Below are 22280 nucleotides of genomic sequence, written 5' to 3' on the forward strand. Positions count from 1 at the left end.
AACAAACCGAATGCCACTTGCAACACTTCTTTATTTGTAAACACATACAAGCCAACACGAACATTGCTAAGCAGTTAAATTATATCCAGATATACCACCTTTTTTTTTTTGATGTGCACAACTTCTTGTAAAACGAGTAGAAATCTCCTCTGGGAGCTGCTAAACCAAAAAGCACAGACATTCAGTGCTGCTCTTGAACGCAACTCGCTTTCTCCCCGGGGCGCACGGCCCCCTGTTGCCTGGCAACCAGCGCCTAAGATTGACAGAAACTCCGGTTGATTCATTCTGTGAAAAACTTTATTAACAAGCAACTTTTTTCAAACCAGCCTCAGAAGAGAATCGAACACAAACCATGACGGACAGCAGACACCAGAGCTGTGGAGACTGAACACTGGGACAACACCAGTAAGTTGATAGACAGACTTTCACTTTCCGCCATAACAAAGACCCCCCCCACCCCCCCCCCCAACCCCCATACTCGAGCTCATCAATTAATCATCAGCCACGTTAATTAAACGCTAAGTTAACGTTTAGCTAAGAGATCCGGGGACGAGTGAAGGTATTTACTACGTTACTGAACTTTGTGTCATGTAGTTTGGAGTGAGAGTGACGTTCTGATGACAGGTGGTGATGGAGCTCAGATGATGTGGGTCAACGTGTCTGTGCTTTTCCACAGGCCGGGGATCAGATCTGGACCCGTCAAGAGGAACATCCACGATGCCAGACATGGAACCGCTCAGATATCCGTCCAGAGAAGGACGACCGAGCCAGCAAGGTGAGGAAAGCTACTAGTTGGTTAAGGTTAAGTTTAACCGACTCAGCTATTGTTGTTTAGTGACTAGTGATGCTGGTTATAAATAAATCAACTTCATCCTCACACACTTCAGCTGTTAAACTTGATTCATAATGAGAAATGATATATGTGATTTAACAGATATGACAAATTGACATTCTTAGTAAAAACTATATATATTGATCACTGTATCTCGAGAAATTAGACAAAACACGTCCAGCAGGTTGAGCTGCCTATATATGGATGAAAATATTAGTAAATTATGTTTACAATCAATAAGTTGTGCTTAAATTGCCCAATATTGCTGTGGCACAAATTCTCTCTCTTTTTAACTTCAATATTTCTCTCAAATCATAGACTTGCTCTCATTTTTAAGAGCCAGATAATAACAGATTTACCTGAGCTGTGTTAAATTCCACCATATTGAACAAGTCTCTACATCATATATAATATAATTTTCATGAAATGCACTGTAACAAAAGTTGGGGAGACATGGGGAGAAGGTATTATTATATGGTGTTAATGTTCTACCTAAGATTTGTAAAATGTGTATATAGTTGTTATTCAAGTGTTAGTTATTCTCTGCTGATAAAAAAGAGTTTAGAACCACAACCTTCATCCAGGAGCTAAATTCAGTAGCTGAGTCTTTTGGCCATACAGCCTATTGATCCTTGATTTTTTAAAGTGCAAATGTGCACATAAATAAACTGACCCCTGTATTTACTATGTCATGATACTGAACCATGTTGAAGACATAGCTCTGTAATATCTCACTGTCTAAATGGCAGGCGATTGGCCATCACACTCACATGGGCCTTCCTCTGTGGCTATAATACACCCTGGCATCATATCAAGCTAATTCAGCCCACCGCTGACATATTCCCTTACCACTTTTCTGCCCCACCTGGTTCATTCAGTTTGTATTATTCATCTGAACTGCTCAGCAACAGATGGCCTTTATTTTCTGGTCGCCCCCCCCCCCCCCCCCCCCCCCCCCCCTCAGTTTTCCCTCTTCCCTGCCCCTGCACTGGTCTGAGTCAGCTCACTCACTGGTCATTGGACTAATTAACGGAGAATAATGGTTCTGTGTGTCAACTCAGGTGGGAAGGCTTCAACTAGTTCCAAATAAAGACTTTGTGACCGACCCTTTCCTTCCTGATTAGACGACGTATTTGTCTGCTGGTCCTTTACAGTTTTTGATTGTAGCTCCACTGGATGGTATTGACTTTTTATTCAATGCAGGTAACGGGCATAGTAACTACCCCTCAAATGTGATGCTGTGCACAAAAGCTGCCAGACCACACCACATGTCACTGTCATATGTTCGGCTAGACAGGTATACAAATGTCTGTGTAATGCTTGAAAATGCTGTTTTGGACCGGCTCCCTCCCCCCCCGTTAGTGAACCCTACATCCCGGGTTGGTCCTCACCCTGCAAAGTTGAGTACAGGTGAAAAGACTGTGATTGGTCAGGTACAAGGAAACACCAATCCACCACATCATTGGAGCAAATTTGAGTTGCTGCTCACACTTTTTAACAATCTACATTTTGGGTTCATACTTACCTATAAATACTCGTATTGCTGCCTCACTAGAAAAAGAAAAAAAACAGTATCAGTATCCATAAGGATGTGATAAAATAACCCTTACCCTTTGCAATTCACCATTAAAAGAGGTTCCCCTATGATAACAGGTTTGAGAAGCAATATTATTACTATTTACCATTATCTTTTAGTTTATAAAACTGACACTATGTTTATTTAAACAGGATTTTTCAAAGAACAGACTTTTCTGTAACACTGATGGTTGTTTCATACCTTTTTATCTAATGTGGGTTTATGGTACTACATACTCTTAGTTGAAATAAGATATAGTAAACTGAGCTTACTGCCATTAACTAATTGTTTGCAAAAATTTGTACAGCAATCTTCACATTCATGTTTATATTGTAATACTGCACCACTGTTGTCTTTTACCCTTTTCCTCCGCCAGATGGCGTCCTTTCACCACTGAGAAATGTGCCCTTGGGTTTGTCTTGAGATGTTCAGTTCTGTTGTCCCTGCTCTTCCTCTGATGCAGTCGATGCAAACTGAATCACAGAGACAGAAAATATCCAAAGAAAATCTCACAGCTAAACACATTGTTCTTAATACTTTTCAAAATAAAGTTAAAGAGGTATATAGAGTCTGTTTTTTTTTATGATTTGTTTTTCATTAATTGAAGGTTTGGTAAGGGTTATATGCTATATATTTCAGGGGAATTGTGCCATTAGGTGCTTCTCTTAAAGCTTTGTTTGTGTTCCTCAAGATCAAGCAGATCTTCAAGTCGTTTGCTCCGGTCGACGTCGCACTTGTGCTTTGCTCAACAGTCCCTCGCCATGTGTCAACAACGCTATTTACCATATGCAAGAGCTGAGGATGGCTGTGGACAATTGGTGTCAGCAGGTAAACTGATGTCAGATGCGCTCGAAACCAAACATCCTGATAAGAGTAAAAATCGATCCTTTTGTTCTCGTGTGGAAAAATGTCCTCCCCAGATTGACCAGGACAAGCACCAATACAGCAAAACTTCAAGGTGACGTCTTGAAAGGTTTTCATTTCCTGTCAGTTGTTTATTTAAAAAAGAACATAAGTTTAACTGCTTGTTAACAGATTTCAACGGAGAGACTCAGGCACCGAATCAATGATGTCCACAGAGTTGTTCGTCGAAGGCGTCGCGATCATGGCAAGAGGTGAATACATTTATTTGTTTGATTCTGGGAAAGAGAAGCACAGACTGGTCCTAGCATCCATGCAGAAAAAAGAGCAGCACATACTGGGAGGTAGAAGGTGGAATAGTTTGGATGACGTTTCATTCCCTGTAGCTTTATTGGTTACATCACTGACAATAATGAAGTCACAGCTACTGGTTCACACCTTTCATGTCAATAATTACAAATTATTATTATTATATGCTGCCCAGTTTTCAATTACGCGAATGAAATTCAGTGGATGAGGTTTCTGTTTACCTGCACTTGGTCAATTTATGTTAGCATATCTTTGCAAAACAGTTAATTGAATAGAATGCAACCATATAATGCATTACGGTGTGAAGTCTTCCGCCCTCTAGAAAGTTCTCCATTATCGCCACTATTGAAGAACATAAATGACGTCCTTGGAGAGGTGGTGGGTCTGATTGAGCGGCTGGAGGCTGATCGGCAGTCCACAGAGGAAGCGCTCCACAAAGAGAAGAGGAGAAAGAGATTCCTGGAGAGCAAAGTGGAGAGGGTTTCACTGGGGAAGCAACAGGAGCATTCCTCTGTCGTCCAAAAAGGTCGGTAAAGATAAGATGGTTTGTTATCTCCTTCCGGGACCGGTTCCTTGTGACTTGTTGTGATCTTGTTCTCCTGCATCTCAAACTTCACCATTACTCCACTAATGCTTTTCTAGAGCACGAGGCTTGCAACAGAGACATCAGTGAACTGAAGTGGCAGCTCAAATTGGAAAAAGAGAAGCTGGACAAGCTCCAAGAGAAACTGTCAGACACAGAGGTGTTGAACCGGCATTTACACGAGGACATCAACTTTGCCCAAAAGCAAACACCCATTGTGAAAGAGAACCTGGACCTCCAGAGAACCGCCATTAATCAAATCAACGCTGCACAAGCAAAGGTAGATTCTAATTCGATTTATTCTGTTGCCATGTTGATAAAAGCTGGTGACCTGTGATTGTAGGGATGTGGTCAACAGCTTTGGTGAGAAGCAGCAAAATTATTTATTTATTTATTATAGGTTTTATTCTCTTTTACAAGCAAACACAACAAGGTTCCTATACGGCCTTTGTTTCTTTCCACGTTTTTTCAGATTTGAACTGTACGGTCGATTCATACACACTCGTTTCTCCCTCGCACACTTCCTCTATCTCTCTCACCCACTCGCTGCTTTTTAACTCTTTTTCTTGGCACCAGGAATTGTAGTAGTTTGTTGGTTTGTTCATCCAGTGTCCGTCCAACACTTAAGTCTGGCGTAAAATCTCTATTTTAACAATTGACTGCCTGACATAAAATTTGGTTCAGACGTTCACCGTCCCCAGACAATGACTCCTAATAACTTTGACTTTTCTTTTAGCTTTTCTTCTTTTTAAATTCTTTAATTTATCACAGGATGCATTCAAATTTAATGACCTGACCTCAGCTGCATTTTGACCTTATTGTTAACATGAAAACATTGTATATCTGTTGAAGTGAATTAGTAGAGAGAAGAAATGGAGGGATCAATATGACACTGCTCATTGTTAATCTGAACATTTAGCATTTTCCTTCTTTCTGAATTTTACAACAGAAGTTCTTTTTAATCTCATATCATCAAGTCATCGGCTCGAAAGTTCAAATGTGAATCCTAAAAATCTGCCTTACTTAAGTCCAGGGTTAATAGCCTTTTAGGTTAAATAGGTAAAACCCTTTAGTGTATAACCTCTGTGTTGGCTTGAGGGAGTGAACAGCTACAGGTAAGGGATTGAGAGTATTTTTTAGTGTCAGCAGAGTTTGGTTTAATAACAGCACATTTAGGAAATTGTCCATCACCTCTTACTCTTTGTTTTTCAGGCTGATGAGGTCGCCTCAAAAACACAAAGTGATCTCCTGATGGTCCAGGAGGAGTTTAAAAAGATGGAACGGGAAGCCAACAATGAGAAAATATCATTGGACCATATGGTGTTGACGATGGAGACTCAGCTGGCTAACACATTGTGAGCATCGTCCGATCTGTAGTGGAGGAAAAAACAAGTTTACTATTAAAGTAGTAAAGCTGAGAAGACAGGAGAAATCTTTCTCCAGATCTTATTCAGCATCATCAGTGGCAGTGTTAAGGACTGGTCGGCAGATGTCTGAATAAAGCAGGACAGTTTAATCAGCATTCTGAATCAGTGCACAAGCGTATATTATTAAAATATAAATATATATTAAATTGTATCCATAGAAACCTAGACATTTGTTAAAAAGCCTACACAAAAGAGTAGGTGTCCTGTTACCCGCAATAAAGGATTTTGAATTTTTTTAACAGTAATATTTTAAATGTGTTATGTGATTAATGTGATTAAGCCAAGATCAGGTGATGATCCATATAAAATGATGTTACAAAACTTAAAACTCATCATAATAAAGTAAATACAAAATAAAAAATCTTTTACTTTAACAGGTTTCATGATGTGTTGTAAAATATGTTTTTACATGATTTGATGTACCGTGTTGGTTGTGGTGTCATCACTATCATTGGTAAAACAGGATAGCAATGCATTGTGTGTAAACATGTGATTCTTAATATTCAAAAGTTAAATAACCAAAGACAAATTGTTTTTCTGTCCAGGGAAGATCTAAACCAGATGATGACACTTGAGAAAAGTCTATGTGCTGAGATAGATGTTGCTGAAAGGACAGTTGCTCTCACAGAAGACAAGTGTGCAGCCATGAAGCAACGCATCCCTGAGATGATGGAGCTGGAGAAAACTGAGGAAGACCGGGTAACTTATATTGGCCATATTTACATTTTTACAATTTTTCAGAAATGCAGCTTTTTTCATGATGCAAAATTTGTCAAATTCAATTTTCTTTCTACTCTTATTACAGATTTCACAATTGAAATGTCACATTGAGGATGAAAGGCAAAAGAACAAGAAATTAAAAGAGAAAGTAACGGCATTGCAAGAGGATATCGAGAGATCTGTAAGTATCGTCACAGCAGCACTAAAAGGTCACATCTCTTTATAACGCCACTGCTGCTTCTGCTACTTTCCTTATGTGTTTCCTGAGAGTTCATTGAGTAGAGCGAAGCATGCAACTGCTGACGATGAGATTGGACTGTCACTGGAGCCATGCATGCTAATAATGTTTGAATCTATGGCACAGCAAGGTGTTTTGGGTAAGTGCATCCACTCAGTGGTGTACTGTATGCTATATTGTCCACAGAGACTTAATGGGGAAGAAGAGGTTTCCTGCATAGAAGAGCAGTTCCATTCGAAACGCAATGCTCTCGCAGCACTCTGTAAAGAAAACATGGAGTGTGAGCAGAATGTTGAAGACTACAAGAGGAGCATTTCTGAGAGGTACGTTTGTCAAGGCAGGAACCGGTGGAGAAACATGCAGAATCTTTTTATCTGATATCACTACAGCTGAGGACCACGTGTTTGTTCACCATTACTTTACTGGGGGATTTTTCTAAGTGAGGAGGCAGTGAAGCAGCTGCGCTCGCAGAGGGAGCAGATGCTCCAGAAAACCCTCGACAATGATGAGCGGTGGGAAAAGGCCAAGGAGGAGCTGACCCGAGTTGTCGCCCGGCACAGTGTCACCCGGACTAAGCTGGAGGAGCAGGAGCGGCTCACCTTCGTGGGAGAGCAGAGGGCCAGGGTCAGTGACAACATGTGTACATGTTCTGTGTGCACGGCACGAGTCACCGTTTGGATGGTTATGTGAGATGCTCGTTGCTTGTTACTCTGTGGCCTTTGTGTGCTCCACAGACAGAGATAGAAAACCTGAAGGAAGATCTGACAGGTCGGATAACTGTCCTGGAACTACTGCAGGTGAATTCACCAGCCGCTTCACAGCCTTCACCAGGAGGGAAAAAGTCCAGACAAAGTAGATCTTAGCGGATTTAACTAGATTTCTGCAAACTTATTCAGTTTTAAGCTTATAGTTACAGAATGGAAGCATCATGTTAGAGAATACATGTACTGTACGCAATATGTATGAAACAGTATCATTTAATGCAGAATCTTTTATGTTTCATAAAGGTTGTTTAAATTCATAGGTGTATTCAATTGGATATTATTTCCTCTTCTTGTTTTCAGCTACAGTTCGTGTTATTATTAAATATGGCTGATGACATTCTGCCTTGTATTTTTCTTTTGCATCAGGGTCAGTGTGCAGACGTCAGGGAGGCACTGCAACGACAGACAAGGAGCTCAGAGCTAACCAACCAAAAACTTCTCAATGATTTACAGGAAGCATCTTCAACAACAAAAGCACTAGAGACAAAAGTTGAGGTACTACTAATAATTCGTCTTAGTCCAAAGATTTTTTTTTTAAAAGCAGCAATTTCTAAACTATCTCATGCTATTCGTTCTTTTTGGTTTTGTTAAGAAAATCAAAAAGGTGACAGAACATTTTGAGAAGATTCAGTACGAGCACAGGAATACGTTACTGGACCTGGAGCGGGAGAAGAGACTCCGAGTTGACCTCCTGAAAGCCGCCCAGGTAAGAACAGTCCAACTGATGATTACATAAAATCAGTTCTTCTGAAGCTGCTCACTCAGGTTCATTCAGTAGAGCTCAAAATGCACCAAGCCACTCACAGCTATTCATCAAGTACATTTTTGTTCATTGTTGAACAAAATAATCTCTTGCTCGAAGCAGGTTTAATGCTAATGTTCGTCTTTTCTTTACAGGATTTACACTCTGCGACTGTAAAGAGATGTGAAGACACCCAGGGGAGGATCAGTGACCTCACGAAGAAGAGCAAAGGACACCAGGACTCTTCAGATGAATTGGGAAAAATTGTTGCGAGCGTGCCAGAAGTCATCGAGGAACTCCAGTAAGAGGAAACATTCAAGAACAACTGTTTAGATTAAGGAAATGATCGCAACAATGGAAAAACGCTGTGTTTTGAAATGTGATGCTGATACAAACACTTTTGAAGAGAGGAATAAACACTGTACTTAAATATATAATTTAGCTTTTATCTCAAATATTGTAGTATTTCTTTGATGTTGTTGACATGTGTTATCTAAAGTATACAAATAATAATAAAAACGAAAATTTTAGAGGCATAATATTCCTCTTTATGTTTGATTTCTCCTTCCAGGAGTGTGTTTGATGCGGTGGATTTCAAAAACAAATCAGCTGCTCTCATAATGAGCACCTTGCAGTCTGATATTAATAACTGCCAACGACAAACACAGCGATCCATGCAGACACACAGCGCTCACGTTACAGCGAGGAGAAGGGAAATGGAAGAAACCAAGGTAACACCCAAAAAAATGGTTTGTCTCTATAACTCCCCGGAAAAACACACGCCTTCTTTTTTTTTGTGTCATATACTGTGAAGCTGTAAAACACATCTCATTGTTTATTTGTTTGTGGATTAGTGTCAGCACATTGCGTGTCACAATACTTCTCTTAAGATGCAGGGAGAAAAGAGCTGTGTGCAATTAAAATTACAAGCCATGGCCATCTTGTTTAAGTGCTTTTCCCACAAATGACAACTCACTGTTGTTATAGTCTTTTGTCTGGACGAATTTGATGATGCGTGTCGCGCTGAGAAGCTTTGCCTATTTTGTTACCTGTGGGCCGACACTTTCAAACGGCAATTTCCAGCACACGCACACGGATCCCAATATCAAGTAAGCATATAATCAGGACTTTTCTGTATTGACGTCAAAAACGGGCTCTTGTGTTGTAAAAAAACAACAACGTGAGAGTACTGTGCACAAAATGGCCTGTGTTTGAACACTCCCTTGTAAGAGAAACCCCTGTTTATTGTAGGTTTTCATCTGCAGGATTATCAGCCCCAGCCAGAGCCTCTTTGCTGATGGGGGTTTCACATGGCTTATCTAATGTGAAATCGCCATGTGGTATATAGTTTCATTAAACGGTGATCAAGAATGCATTAGTTCAAAACAAGAAAAGGCAATGGAGCTTAGGCCTGCCATGCATCCAAGTGCAGCAACTTTAAAGAAGTTGTTGGTGTGAGACAGTTTAAGAATTAGAAGTCTTCCTCATAGACAACTCCCATTAGCCAAAAAAAAATTAGCCATGCAAAAAAGGGGGTTTAGTCTTTTCACTTGATGAAATAAGATGATACAACAACAATGCGCCGCAGCAAATACAAAGATCACAGTCAACCCGAAGTTTCTAAAAGAAATTGGTCGCTGTAATCGTCGGTACCGATATAAAGATACACAAAATGTGTAAATTAGCATAACATAATAAGCTGTGTGCATTCGGAAAGCACGGGCCATGAAGCAGAATCTCCAGTACGAGATTTACTGTAAACAAGCTGACCCCAATAAGCTCCTGTTGGATGCAGTCCCCCTCCCCTTTAAAACACAAACAGATACAGTTTCATAGAATTTACAGCCTGGTGTATTAAATACAACCTGCAGATGGTTAATTTTAAAGATACAAATACACGGTATATAGAAGTGGAGTGGTCAGCTCTATTAAAACCATACACACATCTGAGGGGACTTTCATACACGCATCTGTTTTTTGAATTTGATCGGGGGGCCTTGTCGCTCGGTGAGGACAAAGTAAACAATGCAAAATGCCGACGCAATCAGTTTCTTATGGGCAATGAAGTGTAATTTGTTCCATTTACACTTCACAACAGCGTCAGATGGGCTTTGTCAGTGCTGCACGGAGTAATTAAACCTGAAATCAATAGCAGGCATTTGTCATGTTTACAGCCCCTCTTTCTGCTGGGTTAAACTCATCACTTTAGTGCTGTTCTGTTTTACTGCAGAGACACACTTCATTATGTCTGCAGGTAGTGGTGGAGATATTCACCGATCACACATCCAGCACTTTGGAAAACGCGGATCAAATGAAAAGGCGGACACGCAGAGAGAGACACATGCTCGCTGGGATTTACGTGCTTGAATTACCAGAGAGAAGAGTCCATTGTTTTATGTCTGGTATTTACATTGCGTTAATTAACAGCACGGATACAGAGTGCATGTGTTATGTTGTGTGCACACATTGCAGATCATTGGTTAAACTCATGTTTCTTCTAAATGGCCTGTGTTATTGTACAGTATGGACTCTCCAGTTCTTTTCGATTTATAAAAACTCTTATTTTGGTGTCACGACAACAATGACTTGTGTGATCACCCATTATCTTTAGATGTGAACTCTACATCCTGCCAGTGAAGCTGTGGTCTCTGTATTTAAAGATGGACGACATGATTGCACCCCAAAAGTGAAACCAAAGCATCTCTATCCCCCTCTGGTGGCTGGCTGCAGTATAGGTCATAAACCCCTGCCTCCTCCGCGTTAGGGGACGGGACCTGGACCGAATTAAAAAGTCAAAGTAGACGTTTTTCACAAAGATGGTTTCTATCATTATACCGTAGCCGGTTCTTATCACACTAATGTCTATCCAAGTGTTCATTTCCCTATTTTTATTAGATGCTATAAAAAGCGGGTGAAACGTCACGGTTGGCAAATGAAAATAACTCTTGATTTGTCGAGTGCATGAATCGGTGGGACCCGGCTGCGTCGGCTCATTCCCCCCCAATCGCCACGGTGCAGACTCTGGCTCCAAATGCACAAGATGGCAGCGTTGGTGTCCGGGATAATATGGCTTCATTTCTAGATAGTGAGAGCAAGGGGAGACACATTATTAAAATAGTCATAATCCTAACACAACACCATTAGTGAAAGTTGTAAAATGCAAATGATAGTGTAAAAGAACCCTTGTTCCAGGCCTCGTACCTTTTTAGTAAATTATTGACAGTGAATGATGTACCAGTCAGATGCACCGGATCATTATCATTTAGTGACTGATGCTCATTACAGTAAATATAGCGTCTTCGTCAGTGTCAATATAGAACTCCATGTTTTCACTCTGCGATGTATTCACTCAGTCCCAGCAGGTGACTCAAGCTCTCAGTGCCACAGTGATCCATGCAGTGAAGTGTCAGAACAGGAAGCAGGTATCAGATCGGTGCCCGGGGCTACACTCGACCTCGTGCCTGCTTGTGTCCTTGTGGTTATTTAAAGGCTATTATTAAAAATATTGTTTACCTTTAGTGTTTGACTTTCAACCTTTTGTTTTGTTGTCATGTGTGTGTGTGTGTGTAGGAAGCACTAAAAACTGCACTGGAGGAGAACCGGCAGCTGGCAAGTGAGTATGAGGGTCTGAAGAAGATCCTCATGGAGGCCAGACACGAGGAGGTGTCAGCACTGAGCAACAAGAACCATGAACACAGATCTTTACATTATTACACACAGGTAATTTTTATTTTACCTTTAGCTATATTTAGATTATTGTGTCCCTCTTTAAAAAAAATAATGATTTCACAGATCTGCTGGTGAACCTCTGCTGTGTTTCCTCGTGTTATTCTTCCGAGCTCTAGATAAGTCTTCTTTGCATGGTCAGTAATTTGAAGAAGGTTTCAGCCCTGGGAACCAGTGAGGAGGTTACTGCAGCAATCTAATAATGATTAGATAACTTGAGTGGAGGAGGATGATGGATGTGACATAATGTAATGATAACTATTTTGCCACCAAGGGGAGTACAGCAAGAGGTTGATGGTACATGCACATGCTATAACTTGTGGTTTTTCCTGATTACACTTTTTTTTTGTGAGGTGTTCAGAGGTGAGACGTTTCATTGTCACCTTGTTACAAAGTGTGCTTACAACAGGAAGTGATGAAGGATCGGAGGGAAACACGGTTGAAGCTCAGACAATGAACGTGTCTTCAATGCTGAAATAGCATCGCAGGTCTCGACTAGTTGAGGGAGACAACTCGGCAGCATGTCACAGTTTGACTCTTTATCGTCTTTGACACTGTTTAACTGGAATAGAATTACACATGACAACCGTAACACCAGGAAGAAGGCACGCTGCTCCTGCGATGAAAAATACATATTATTTATTCCAAGAAATGACTAATACCTTTACTTGAGCAATTCCTCATCTAACTGCATGAATGTTATCAAGTGAAAAATGCATGCAAAAATAAAATCCTGTGGACAGGATTTTCCACGCTCGTGATCAAAGCCTGATTTTCTTTTTACTCTGGATTCAGCCTTCACCATTTTTGTTTGTTTCAACTCTACACTTCTCCGGCAGCAGCAGCAGCCTCTCGGCAAGTGTTTCATGCCTAAATTTAGTTTTTTTTATAACAAGCTTATAATCAACAATGTCTCTGAAATGTAGAAGCAGGCCTATTACATTTAATCTGATTTATACAGGAACACTCAAGCACTCGTCTTTCCAATTATCCTTATAATGTTTGCATATATGTGTCCCAGTTAGCGCGCACATTACACAATGTGATCGTCCTCCACAATTTAGTCTTAACGTTGTCAGGATCATTTGAGGAGAACAGAGCAGTGGTGCATGTGTGTGAGCTGCCTCATACCAGTCATTTCTGTCAGGTGCCTAATCTCTTTTATTATATTCAACTAAGGGACACAATCTTTTTAGTATCCTTAAATTATCATCATGAGAGCAGGGATCTTGAAACAACCTCCAGCAGGATTTCAAGACACTATATGACCCACAATGTCTAAAAAAAGGTACAGACATGCAAACAAATAAGATGTTTGTCAGATTCAAATGCAGGATTATGTATCCTGTCATTATATTATGCTTATTTGTCCAAAGTGTTTAGAAGGAAGGAATCTATTATTGTCATTTGGACTTTTCCAAACTGTAGTGAAATAGCCTGTAGTTAATATTCACATGTTAAGGTTCAGGTTATATTTCTGGTTCAAATGTTGAAATGATTAACTTTCTAAAAGTTGTCACATGGTAACAGTGTCAGTACTTATAACTGACTGTTAGTCAGTTGTGAAATGTAACAAAAGGACATTTGCTCAGACCCCTGGTGTACTTGTACTGTAATTGAGACTTTTAGGGATTTTGTCATTTTTATGCTGCTGCATTAATCCAATTATTAGTTGGCCTAGTTTTTGCTATTGTACAGACAGAGAATCTACACATAACAGACATGAGTTTATAAGAAATTTTGAATTGGATTAGATTAAGCTGCTTAGCAGGGAGAAAAAGTTAAATGCTACCTTCACATTAAAGTATCAATAATAATAGTAGTAATTGTCCAACAGCATAATACACAATATACTTGAACTTTAATAAAAGATGTTGATTCTTTGAAATACTTTGAAATGTTTTCTGTATTTATGACTATTGTCAACCAGGAAAGTTGTGACCCTAACAGTCATCAACAATTCTTCATAGGCATTAGGCACATACATGTACTTGTTAGTCATACCCCATGATAACAGTCGGGAAAAGCATAAACATATTACTTTAAAATATATATACATTATAGTTTGCTGCTTTAATAGACCTTTATTTCAGATACAAATAGTTGTTTTCAGCCACAACAACCTACAAATCCTTGTATTGTTTGTTGTAGTAGGGTAATGTCTTATTTATTAATTATCTGATTAAGACCCACTTGTTAATGTAAAATTACCAATTTAAAGAAAGGATACACAGAATTATTTGAAGTGAAATGAGCTCATGAATTCAGCTAAATTCAACAAGTATAAATCAAATATGCAAAATCCTCCCTTTGTCAAAGAAAAAAAAAGGCTGATTAATTAGCATGTGATAGCACTTGCCAGTACGCAGCTCTTATTAGCATCCCCTTGAATCTACTGTACATGTAAGCATTGCTTTGTTTATGTGGAGGCTTTCAGCTCTTAGCTTTTAACAGGGTACACCCATAAAGTGCATTCTTGTTATTGTCTTTCCTTCAGGAGCTGATGACTGAGCTAATTCGCTTTAGTTTTCAATGCACTGGGGAACACATTGCCAAGCAATGATAAGCTTTGTAGGAAGAGTGGAGAGATGGAGGGGGAAGAAAAGCAACGGCATCTATCAGAATTTAAACCTCTTTGCTCGAAACTGTGTTCAAATAATAAAGCAAGCAGCATGTCTTTCCGAGAGACTAGGAATAATTTCTGGTTTCAGTGGGGGGTTCATGACTCTGTGTGTATGTGTAAAATATGTCTTGAGGGGATTGGTATAAAGTTAAACTGGGTGAAGTAGAAATATTTTACTCATCAGCTTTGCAGTCACAGAGTTTGCCTCGGCTAGAACAAAACTGCTGAAGCATTTAGAGAAAATTAACCCCCCATCCTGGCAGCCAGATGTGACTGGATTCTGATGAGTGCACACGAGTGGGCAGAGAAACCAAGAGACTGTGAAATTCCTGTCAGGCCCGTGTACTGCAGAATGGGCTATTGACTGCTTTCTCTATTCCCCTCCATCATTCTTCTTGAACACTGCCATTAATTTCCTCTCCTGCCTTACCAATTCCTTTTCTCTGCCTTCTCTCCCCCTAGCTCTCTTTGTTGCAGAAGAGGATGCACAAAGCTCTGGTGGAATACTTCAAACAACGCAGCCTCTACAGCCAGGCTGAACTGGACCGGTGCCAGGCGCTCTCTCAAGAGACCAACCAGAAAATAAAAACAGCCCAGGTATATTTCTGCATATACATGTAAAGCAGGCAGGACGGCTTCACAACGCGTCACCATTCATTTACAAGACAAGCCCCTTTACTTCAACTTTCACCCTGGTCTCTCACTACAGTAGCTTCTCGTTATGCCGGGTATTGTTTAAACCTCATCCGGCTCCTCCATTGCCTTGTGTCTTCTTCACAAAGCTAAGGGCAGCGAGGCAAACAGCCACCGAGGCTCCACGCCCTCCCTTAAAGATGCCACTCTTACATTACAGTCTATACATTCACTCATGAGATCACAGACGGATGTGATGGATGATGTGTCTTGGAGAGGGCCCATGCAGTGACCCCGTGTGTGGGGTTGGCTCTGCCTCTCTGGATGTCTCTATATACACACAACACATTGTGTTTGGTCACATCGCATTAACATCTGAGCCTGTTTTGCTGTTTAGCGGGGGCAGTTTTTGACTCGTCTTTTTGAGCTCGATGCAAATGGTGGATGTCTGTATTACAGCTCCGTTTCTTGCACGCGAGGGGAATAACCTTCTGTCTGCCTTGCACACGAGCAGCAGCGTATTCTGCAAGGTTGAGAAGTAAGGATCTTCAATTAGAGGATAATCGGTGTCTAATCTGTGCTGTGACGTGAGATGAGGTCAAAGCGGACGGAGGGACAGTGATGAATCTTTATGAAATGTTCTGTCCGGCATTACAGCAGAGCCGGGTGGCATGCAGTCATACTATGGATCACTTTATCCCTTAAGTGTAGGGCATCGCAAACCTGTTGGCTAGCCGTGTCTGTCAGTTATTATTTTTTGGTGGTTAATTAAACCTTAGAATTATAATTCATCTGCGTTTATCAGATATGCTGGAAGTAAAATGTGCAAGAATCTGATTAGAGGTTTTCCAGGGTGAACCTAGGGCAAGGGCTATTAAGTGGCCTCCTCCTCAGCTCCTCTTCCTCTGGCTGCTGACATGGTTTTTTGATAGGTCTGGTCCAGACTTCACAGGGAGCAGCCATGTCTCCGCAGCCCAGCCTCCAAAGGCCCCAGCAGATCACGGCTCAAGGCGGGGAGGAGTGGGGCACAGGGGGAGGAGCTATCACAGAGCTGCAGAGTGTGAAGGACAAAAGAGCTGGTGTATTCAAGCGCACCGCACCGTCACCCGTCACAGCTCAGCACAGGGTCCATCAGAGCAGGCAGCATTCACTTTAAAACAGGCTCCTCATGAGCAGCCCGGCTCAGGGTCTACACACACGGGGAAGAAACACCTTTATGAGTAAAAAAGGGAAAAATTTATGAGTTTATGAGCACGCATAAACACGCAATCTGCATGATTGCCTAAATATTAAGACCTTGAATGTGATCCATAAAGAAATGCACTGCCGGTGAGAATGCACTTGGTTCTTTTGAGTCGGACAGAAGTTCACACGGAGACGCAGACGACGAATATGATGCACAGATGATCAGGATCAGGTGCCAGTTTATGAGAAAGAAATATAGAAATGTATAGAAATGATACCAGTTGTTACTGGAGTTAAACCAGGGTGAATCCTGATGAGGCCTGTGCTAATCCATCATGTCCACTTAACCCCACAAGCAGAACATAAGAGAGGTCAGGTTAGCGCTTTCACGGCTAAGGCGTGCTCGAATCAGAAGCCAAATGGCAGTTTGCTCAAAAGTATCTTTAGGGGAGGAAGGCCTGGGGAACCCTCGGGTGGGTGGGTGGTAGTGGGTGGGGGGAGGCGGGAGTGGGAGTGGGGGGCGGCGGGCTGTCATCCCGTTACACTCCTGCCAGAACTGGCAGTTCAGCTTTGTGTTCTGCGAGTTTACACTAGGGATGGCATAATTGACAATGGCTAACAGCAGAGAGCAGTGCAGAGCCTTGTTGAATGGCCAGTAATGATTGGAGCAGACGCCCACTGCCCCAGTCCCGGGGGACAGTAATCCAAGATCCTGTTTCTGATATAATTGTTAGTCAGAGAATTTCTGCATGGCTAGTCCGGTTCAGATTCCCAAGCTGGTTGACAGTGCCAGGCAGTTTAATAGAAAAACTGGATGCTGAGGTTTTTAAAACAGAAGAGCACTGAACCTGGACATGGTTCACCAGGAGCCTCTTGTTCCCCTTCCACACAAAAATAAGAACAAGATGGTACTTTAGCTCTCACAATTGTTGGATGCACATGGACCCGGTGTTATTGCCACTTAACAAAAGCTACATTTTCTTAATTAGTCTCTTTTCGTTTGTGCTCATCCCCTTTTTCACACAGGAGGGGTTGTCAGGAGAAATTCAGCTCATCGCTGCCTTCCTGAAATCCCTGACAGATGACTCTACTACCACCGGTGATGCCGGGGTGAACAAACAAGCCGGTCCAGATGCCGCCAGATCGAATGAGTAGATGCCTTCAGTTCAAACAGCGGTGTAATTGGACATTCACCTGTACCAGACAACTTACTTACCCTAGCACGCTTCACTATCCCCCCCCCTCTTTACTTGCAGCGAATCCATAACAATGAAACAGGTGACTTTCATGCTGCTGTCAGGACTGATCTAATTTTAGCTGGGTGAATGATTGCAATTGGCTTTGCCTCATCAGATAATTAATCTATGTCACCATTAATTGGAAAAGAGAATAATTACAGGCAGTGTTGACAGAAATTCTACGCTCCTCCAGATTCCGGGATCTAATTACAACTAGTGAAACCCTGTGACCTTAACTAGCACTTAGTACACCTTGACCACCTTGACCATGTCCAGGAAGACCACCGTCTCCGGGAAGACCCCGTTTTTTTGTAATCGCGCCGCCCGCTCCTCGGCTCCCTTCACTCTCCCCCGCTCTCCGAAAGCTGTCTCCCTCAATCACTTTTCAATATTCAATCTTAATTTTGTGGAAGTTTAGCATTTTCAATGAGCTGGAGATGAATGATTAATGAATAAATTTAAATGCTTCATTTTGTCCATGGATCATTAGTTAAGTCCTTTGTGGGAAGGACCTGAGAAAGGAGTGAAAATTATTGAGACATTAGCCTGAAGCAATCCAGGGGTAAATAGTGTGCACAAAAGGATGTTGTGTGTGCACTATCCACTGGCTTTTCTAAAGAACCCTGGGGAAACACTGTTTTCAATTTGGAATCTTAACTGAATCACATTTAGTACTTGTAGAAAATTGATTTTTGTTTCATCATGTTTCTGCAATGTCATACTAATGGTAGACGGCCCCAGTGTCTGCTCCATATAGACTCACTCTATAGAAAAAGTTTAGAAGAAATGTCTCTGTATAAACAATACCTGTCTAAATATGATCAAATTCAGATATTTAGATGTTTAGTCAAGAAGAATATATAATACACATAATCAATAATGATCACAAACATCTTGAAACAGTTAGTGATATTGATATTCTTTGTAATGTGCTGGTGTAAAGGTCGGTGCTTCTACACTGCTCTTTTTATTGCCCTTCTGTCGGTGTCTGGCTGATAGAGATGCTGTTGTCTGCTTGATGCCTCTCCCACTAGTGGAGACAGAAGGGGGCAGCATGGACAGCACAACCTTGGAGAGACATTATTGACTGCAACATGGTCCATTTATTTTACTTATCATCCTCCTATGACTGTAGCGTTTCATCTCAAATTAAGGATCATTATTATCTAGTCAGTTGAAAATATAAACTTGAATTAAATGAGTGTATATTGTTTTTTCTCTAGCTTTGAAACTACAAATCCAACTTAATAGTACATGTACCGTATTATGGCACATGCTATGCTATATAATATTGTACAGTGACACGTGCTCTAACGTGATTCCTCATATCGACTACTCGCAAAGCTGTGATGCTACGTCTCCACCAGCACCTTGAGGAGACAAATGTTCAGTCCTTCTCATATTCCTTACTGACTTTAAGGCGATATCTCAAAAAGAAGAGCCTCTTCAACACATTCATCTGCTCCCCTCGCATCCAATCAATCCCCTGAATAAATGAAACCGAGCCACAACTAGATGTCATCGCATTTATCTGCAGGCGTGCCTCAAAGTGGACACACCTTAATGCTGCTTTAAAAGAGGCTGACAGCTGAGATGTATTTTCTTTCATTTAATATACGCTTGTTTTTCGGGGTGATGAGACTGGAATTTACAGCGCAGGGGCCTCACTGTGTTGTTGTACTCTGCGATACATCAACGCCGCTTTAGATTTTTTTGTAGTTTAGTATAAAAGCATATATTGCAAAAAAAAAGCCATGTTGGGAGGATCTGATTTACAGGCAGCATGATTCTCAAACCCTGGCACCGCCACGCAGACGATGGGCCCGCTTCGTGTGGATTCACCTCAGCGATCACTCCTGATCGTCGAGGCGAAGCCAAGTGAATCAGAGCAGCGTTCTGACTCCTCGGGCAAACCCAAAATTCGGTTTCAAGCTCTTTTTTTTTTAAAAGCCAGGGAAATGGAAGTGTCCACTCAGAGCCGTCCCGTCTTTGTTCATGAGCAAGTGCAGAGTTGAGCCACGGAGCCGACGGAGTCCAGGAAAGAATGTGAGCGGAGAGAGAGAGGTGCTACTGTGTCTAAAATATCAATGAGGGAGATGCTGCCAGGTTTTGGATCACACTGGAGGGAACAGCTCTCGTGTTGACATGGAGAGGACCAGGCAGTTCTACTCTGTTACATGTGGTGACCGTTAATATCTTTTATCACAGGGAGAATAGATTTCTCTTTTGACTAAATCATTAAATAAACCTTATCGACTGTTTGTTCCCCGACATAATTCACACACCACGGTAAGTTATTAGGGAGTGTGTTCCTTTAAAGTTTAGGTAACGACAGCATCTGTCACTCAGTCATACTGTACCGCTGAACAATACACTGGAACTGTGTTTGCCCAGGTGAGTCTTTAATGTGGGACTGCACAGAAAACATGCCAAACAAACCCATCAGTATAACAATACATGTTCCCCGTGTCTTCACGCCCGTTTGGTTTCAAAAGATATTTATCTTAACAGGATAATAATTTGTGAAAGTCTCTGACATTTGTGGCTAGCTAGCATGATAATAAATCCATGGCTTGGAACATTTTTTAGTTAATTAGAGTCAATCAATCCAAACTTTTCTCACTTACCGGTGTGAAACCAGAGTATAATGAGCAGAAATCAGCATGGTGATTGGAAAACACAAATTACAGCTGTTAAAGAGAAACTCATCCACTTTTCTTCTGTTGATGCCAATGCCTGCTGCGAGGATTTAAAATTAGCATGGCATCCCTTTAATGGATGTAGGGGGAATGTGCCCCTCTATAATTAAAAAAAAGAAGAAAAAAAACTGTTAATATCCTCAAAGGCTAAAATAAGAGAGGTAAGTATTATTAAATGACGACTCTTTAAAAGGACATATTGGTCAGTTGACTGTTAAAACCCCCAAATGTGCCTGTATTTATTTATTTTCTGGTTTATTCTGTTTATTTGTTTGTTCCAATTAGAAAATATCCACCTACATCAGAGGATTTCTGCTCATATACACTATATGCTATTTATATGATATATTAGTAATGTAGTTTCCCTGTTTATATGTATTATGAGGAAATGAAGTAACACTACATAATGGTGTGTGACCACAGCAGTGAGGTCGTCAGCACCGCTGCCTCACCGAGATCATGTGGCATATTAATGAAGTTCCCTGATACATATATGGGACGGTCCTCCCAGTTAAAGCCTGTGTATCTCTCCCTGTGGTCAGGACCACGTTCACATTATCCCTGACGTATCCCATACACCTTACAGTCATGGTGTAATGAAGTGAGTAATAACCTGATAATGTTAACAGCGCCCTACAATAGGACCTTTATCTGATCTAGGCTCCTAGACAAGCTGGAGGACGTGACCCGGCTGCCGGCAGGTCTCGACGTATGTGACCTCACTGCTGGATGTGATTCCTCTCCAGAGTTGTCGGGGAGAAGGCAGAGCTTATGTTGTCGAGCTCGTGTCGTCGAGGCTGGTAACAGCAGCTTGCCATTGTATTAATTATTGTCAGGGAATCCGAGGGGTGTAGATAATACAGAATGCACTGGTTGGTCCCATTTGTTTCACTTGTCAGTGGAGTGAATAATTGGGAGTGCTGACCATATTAGACACAGAGAATTTCTAAAAGATACGACTCAAACAGTGGCGGCACCAAAGTGGGGCTGGGAAATTAAAAAGCTTAATGTCGGAGAATTTCAAATCAGAATGGAACAGTTTGCTGGCTTACCACTGCCAAAGGAATTTACTCATGTTTAACTCTAAGAAACGTTCATTCCGATTCACAGTGAAACATATAGCTTAGAATTAATTACTGATATGAATTGACTAATTAGTAAATTACACAAAAATTATGCGTGGAAATGATACATAATTCTTCAGCAATAAAAGTTAAAAACAAACTATATGTTGCTTTTCAGGTATGTGTCACCCCAACTTTTCCTTACAGATCCGATCCCATTGATACATTTTGAGGAGAAGGGGTTTGCTAATACAATGGGGCTCATCTTGCAATTCTCCCAAGAAATAACTATCAGTCCTGCTACAGCAGCTCCAGCGTCCCTAGGTGACCGCGCCACTGAGCCCGTGCTCGCTCCATCGCACCCCACTCCACGCCTGCTGCCACCCTGAAGGTAGATGCATCACGCTGGGGAGACTGCGCAACAGCAGCCCCCTCTCCCTCCAGCCCCCCCCGAAAACCTCTTCCACGGGCGCGGTGGCCTCCTGCGGCCCCCTCACACATCTCCTGGTCTCCACTGCAGCCCCGGTCCCAACAGCCCTGACTCTCCCTCAGGTGAGTCTCCATACCACCTTCATGTCTCCTCCCACCTGAACCGCACAACTGGTATCCTTTTGTCATTTGAGAATGCCACACACACACACAGACACACACACAGACACACACACACACATGCTCCTGTGCTCACTCTGGAGGGGACACCGCCTGTTCCTTTCTGCTCACCTCCCGGCTGCCGGCTGACTCTCTGAGCCGTGTCTGTGGTGGCTACGCCATGTGTGGGGATCTAGGGGGTTTAAAACAGCAGGCCTCCCATACTCCCTGAATGGCAAATATAAGTGCCTCCAATTTGTTACACAGTGGACGCTTTATGAATCATCTCTGGCTAAGTTTGATCTTAGATGACAAGCACGCGCTAATCACTCCTAGGATCAAGATATATGTCCAAAAAAAGAAAAATTAATCAAGTTAACAGGTGACTGCACCGTTAGGAGTTCCAAATTCATCACGATCAAGCAGGAGACGCTATTAGAAATGTTGAAATGTTCGAGGTATCACACTTTAT

At 41.6% G+C, this 22280-nt stretch overlaps 1 protein-coding gene across 1 annotated transcript; it reads left to right on the forward strand.

Annotated features, from left to right (window-relative positions):
• The first annotated feature begins 717 nt into the window (after positions 1 to 717).
• Positions 718 to 17927, forward strand: LOC128455116 (coiled-coil domain-containing protein 178). The gene is given in 18 exon segments (XM_053438775.1): positions 718 to 775; positions 3100 to 3246; positions 3425 to 3523; positions 3901 to 4104; positions 4221 to 4441; positions 5374 to 5516; positions 6134 to 6287; positions 6394 to 6489; positions 6733 to 6869; positions 6987 to 7170; positions 7281 to 7343; positions 7677 to 7805; positions 7903 to 8016; positions 8208 to 8353; positions 8624 to 8783; positions 11623 to 11772; positions 14864 to 14998; positions 17246 to 17927. Coding segments are annotated over 18 exon segments (2469 nt in total). The 3' UTR covers positions 17375 to 17927.
• The last annotated feature ends 4353 nt before the right edge of the window (positions 17928 to 22280 follow it).

The sequence above is a fragment of the Pleuronectes platessa genome, chromosome 13, assembly GCF_947347685.1.
Source record: "Pleuronectes platessa chromosome 13, fPlePla1.1, whole genome shotgun sequence".
Lineage (NCBI taxonomy): Eukaryota > Metazoa > Chordata > Actinopteri > Pleuronectiformes > Pleuronectidae > Pleuronectes > Pleuronectes platessa.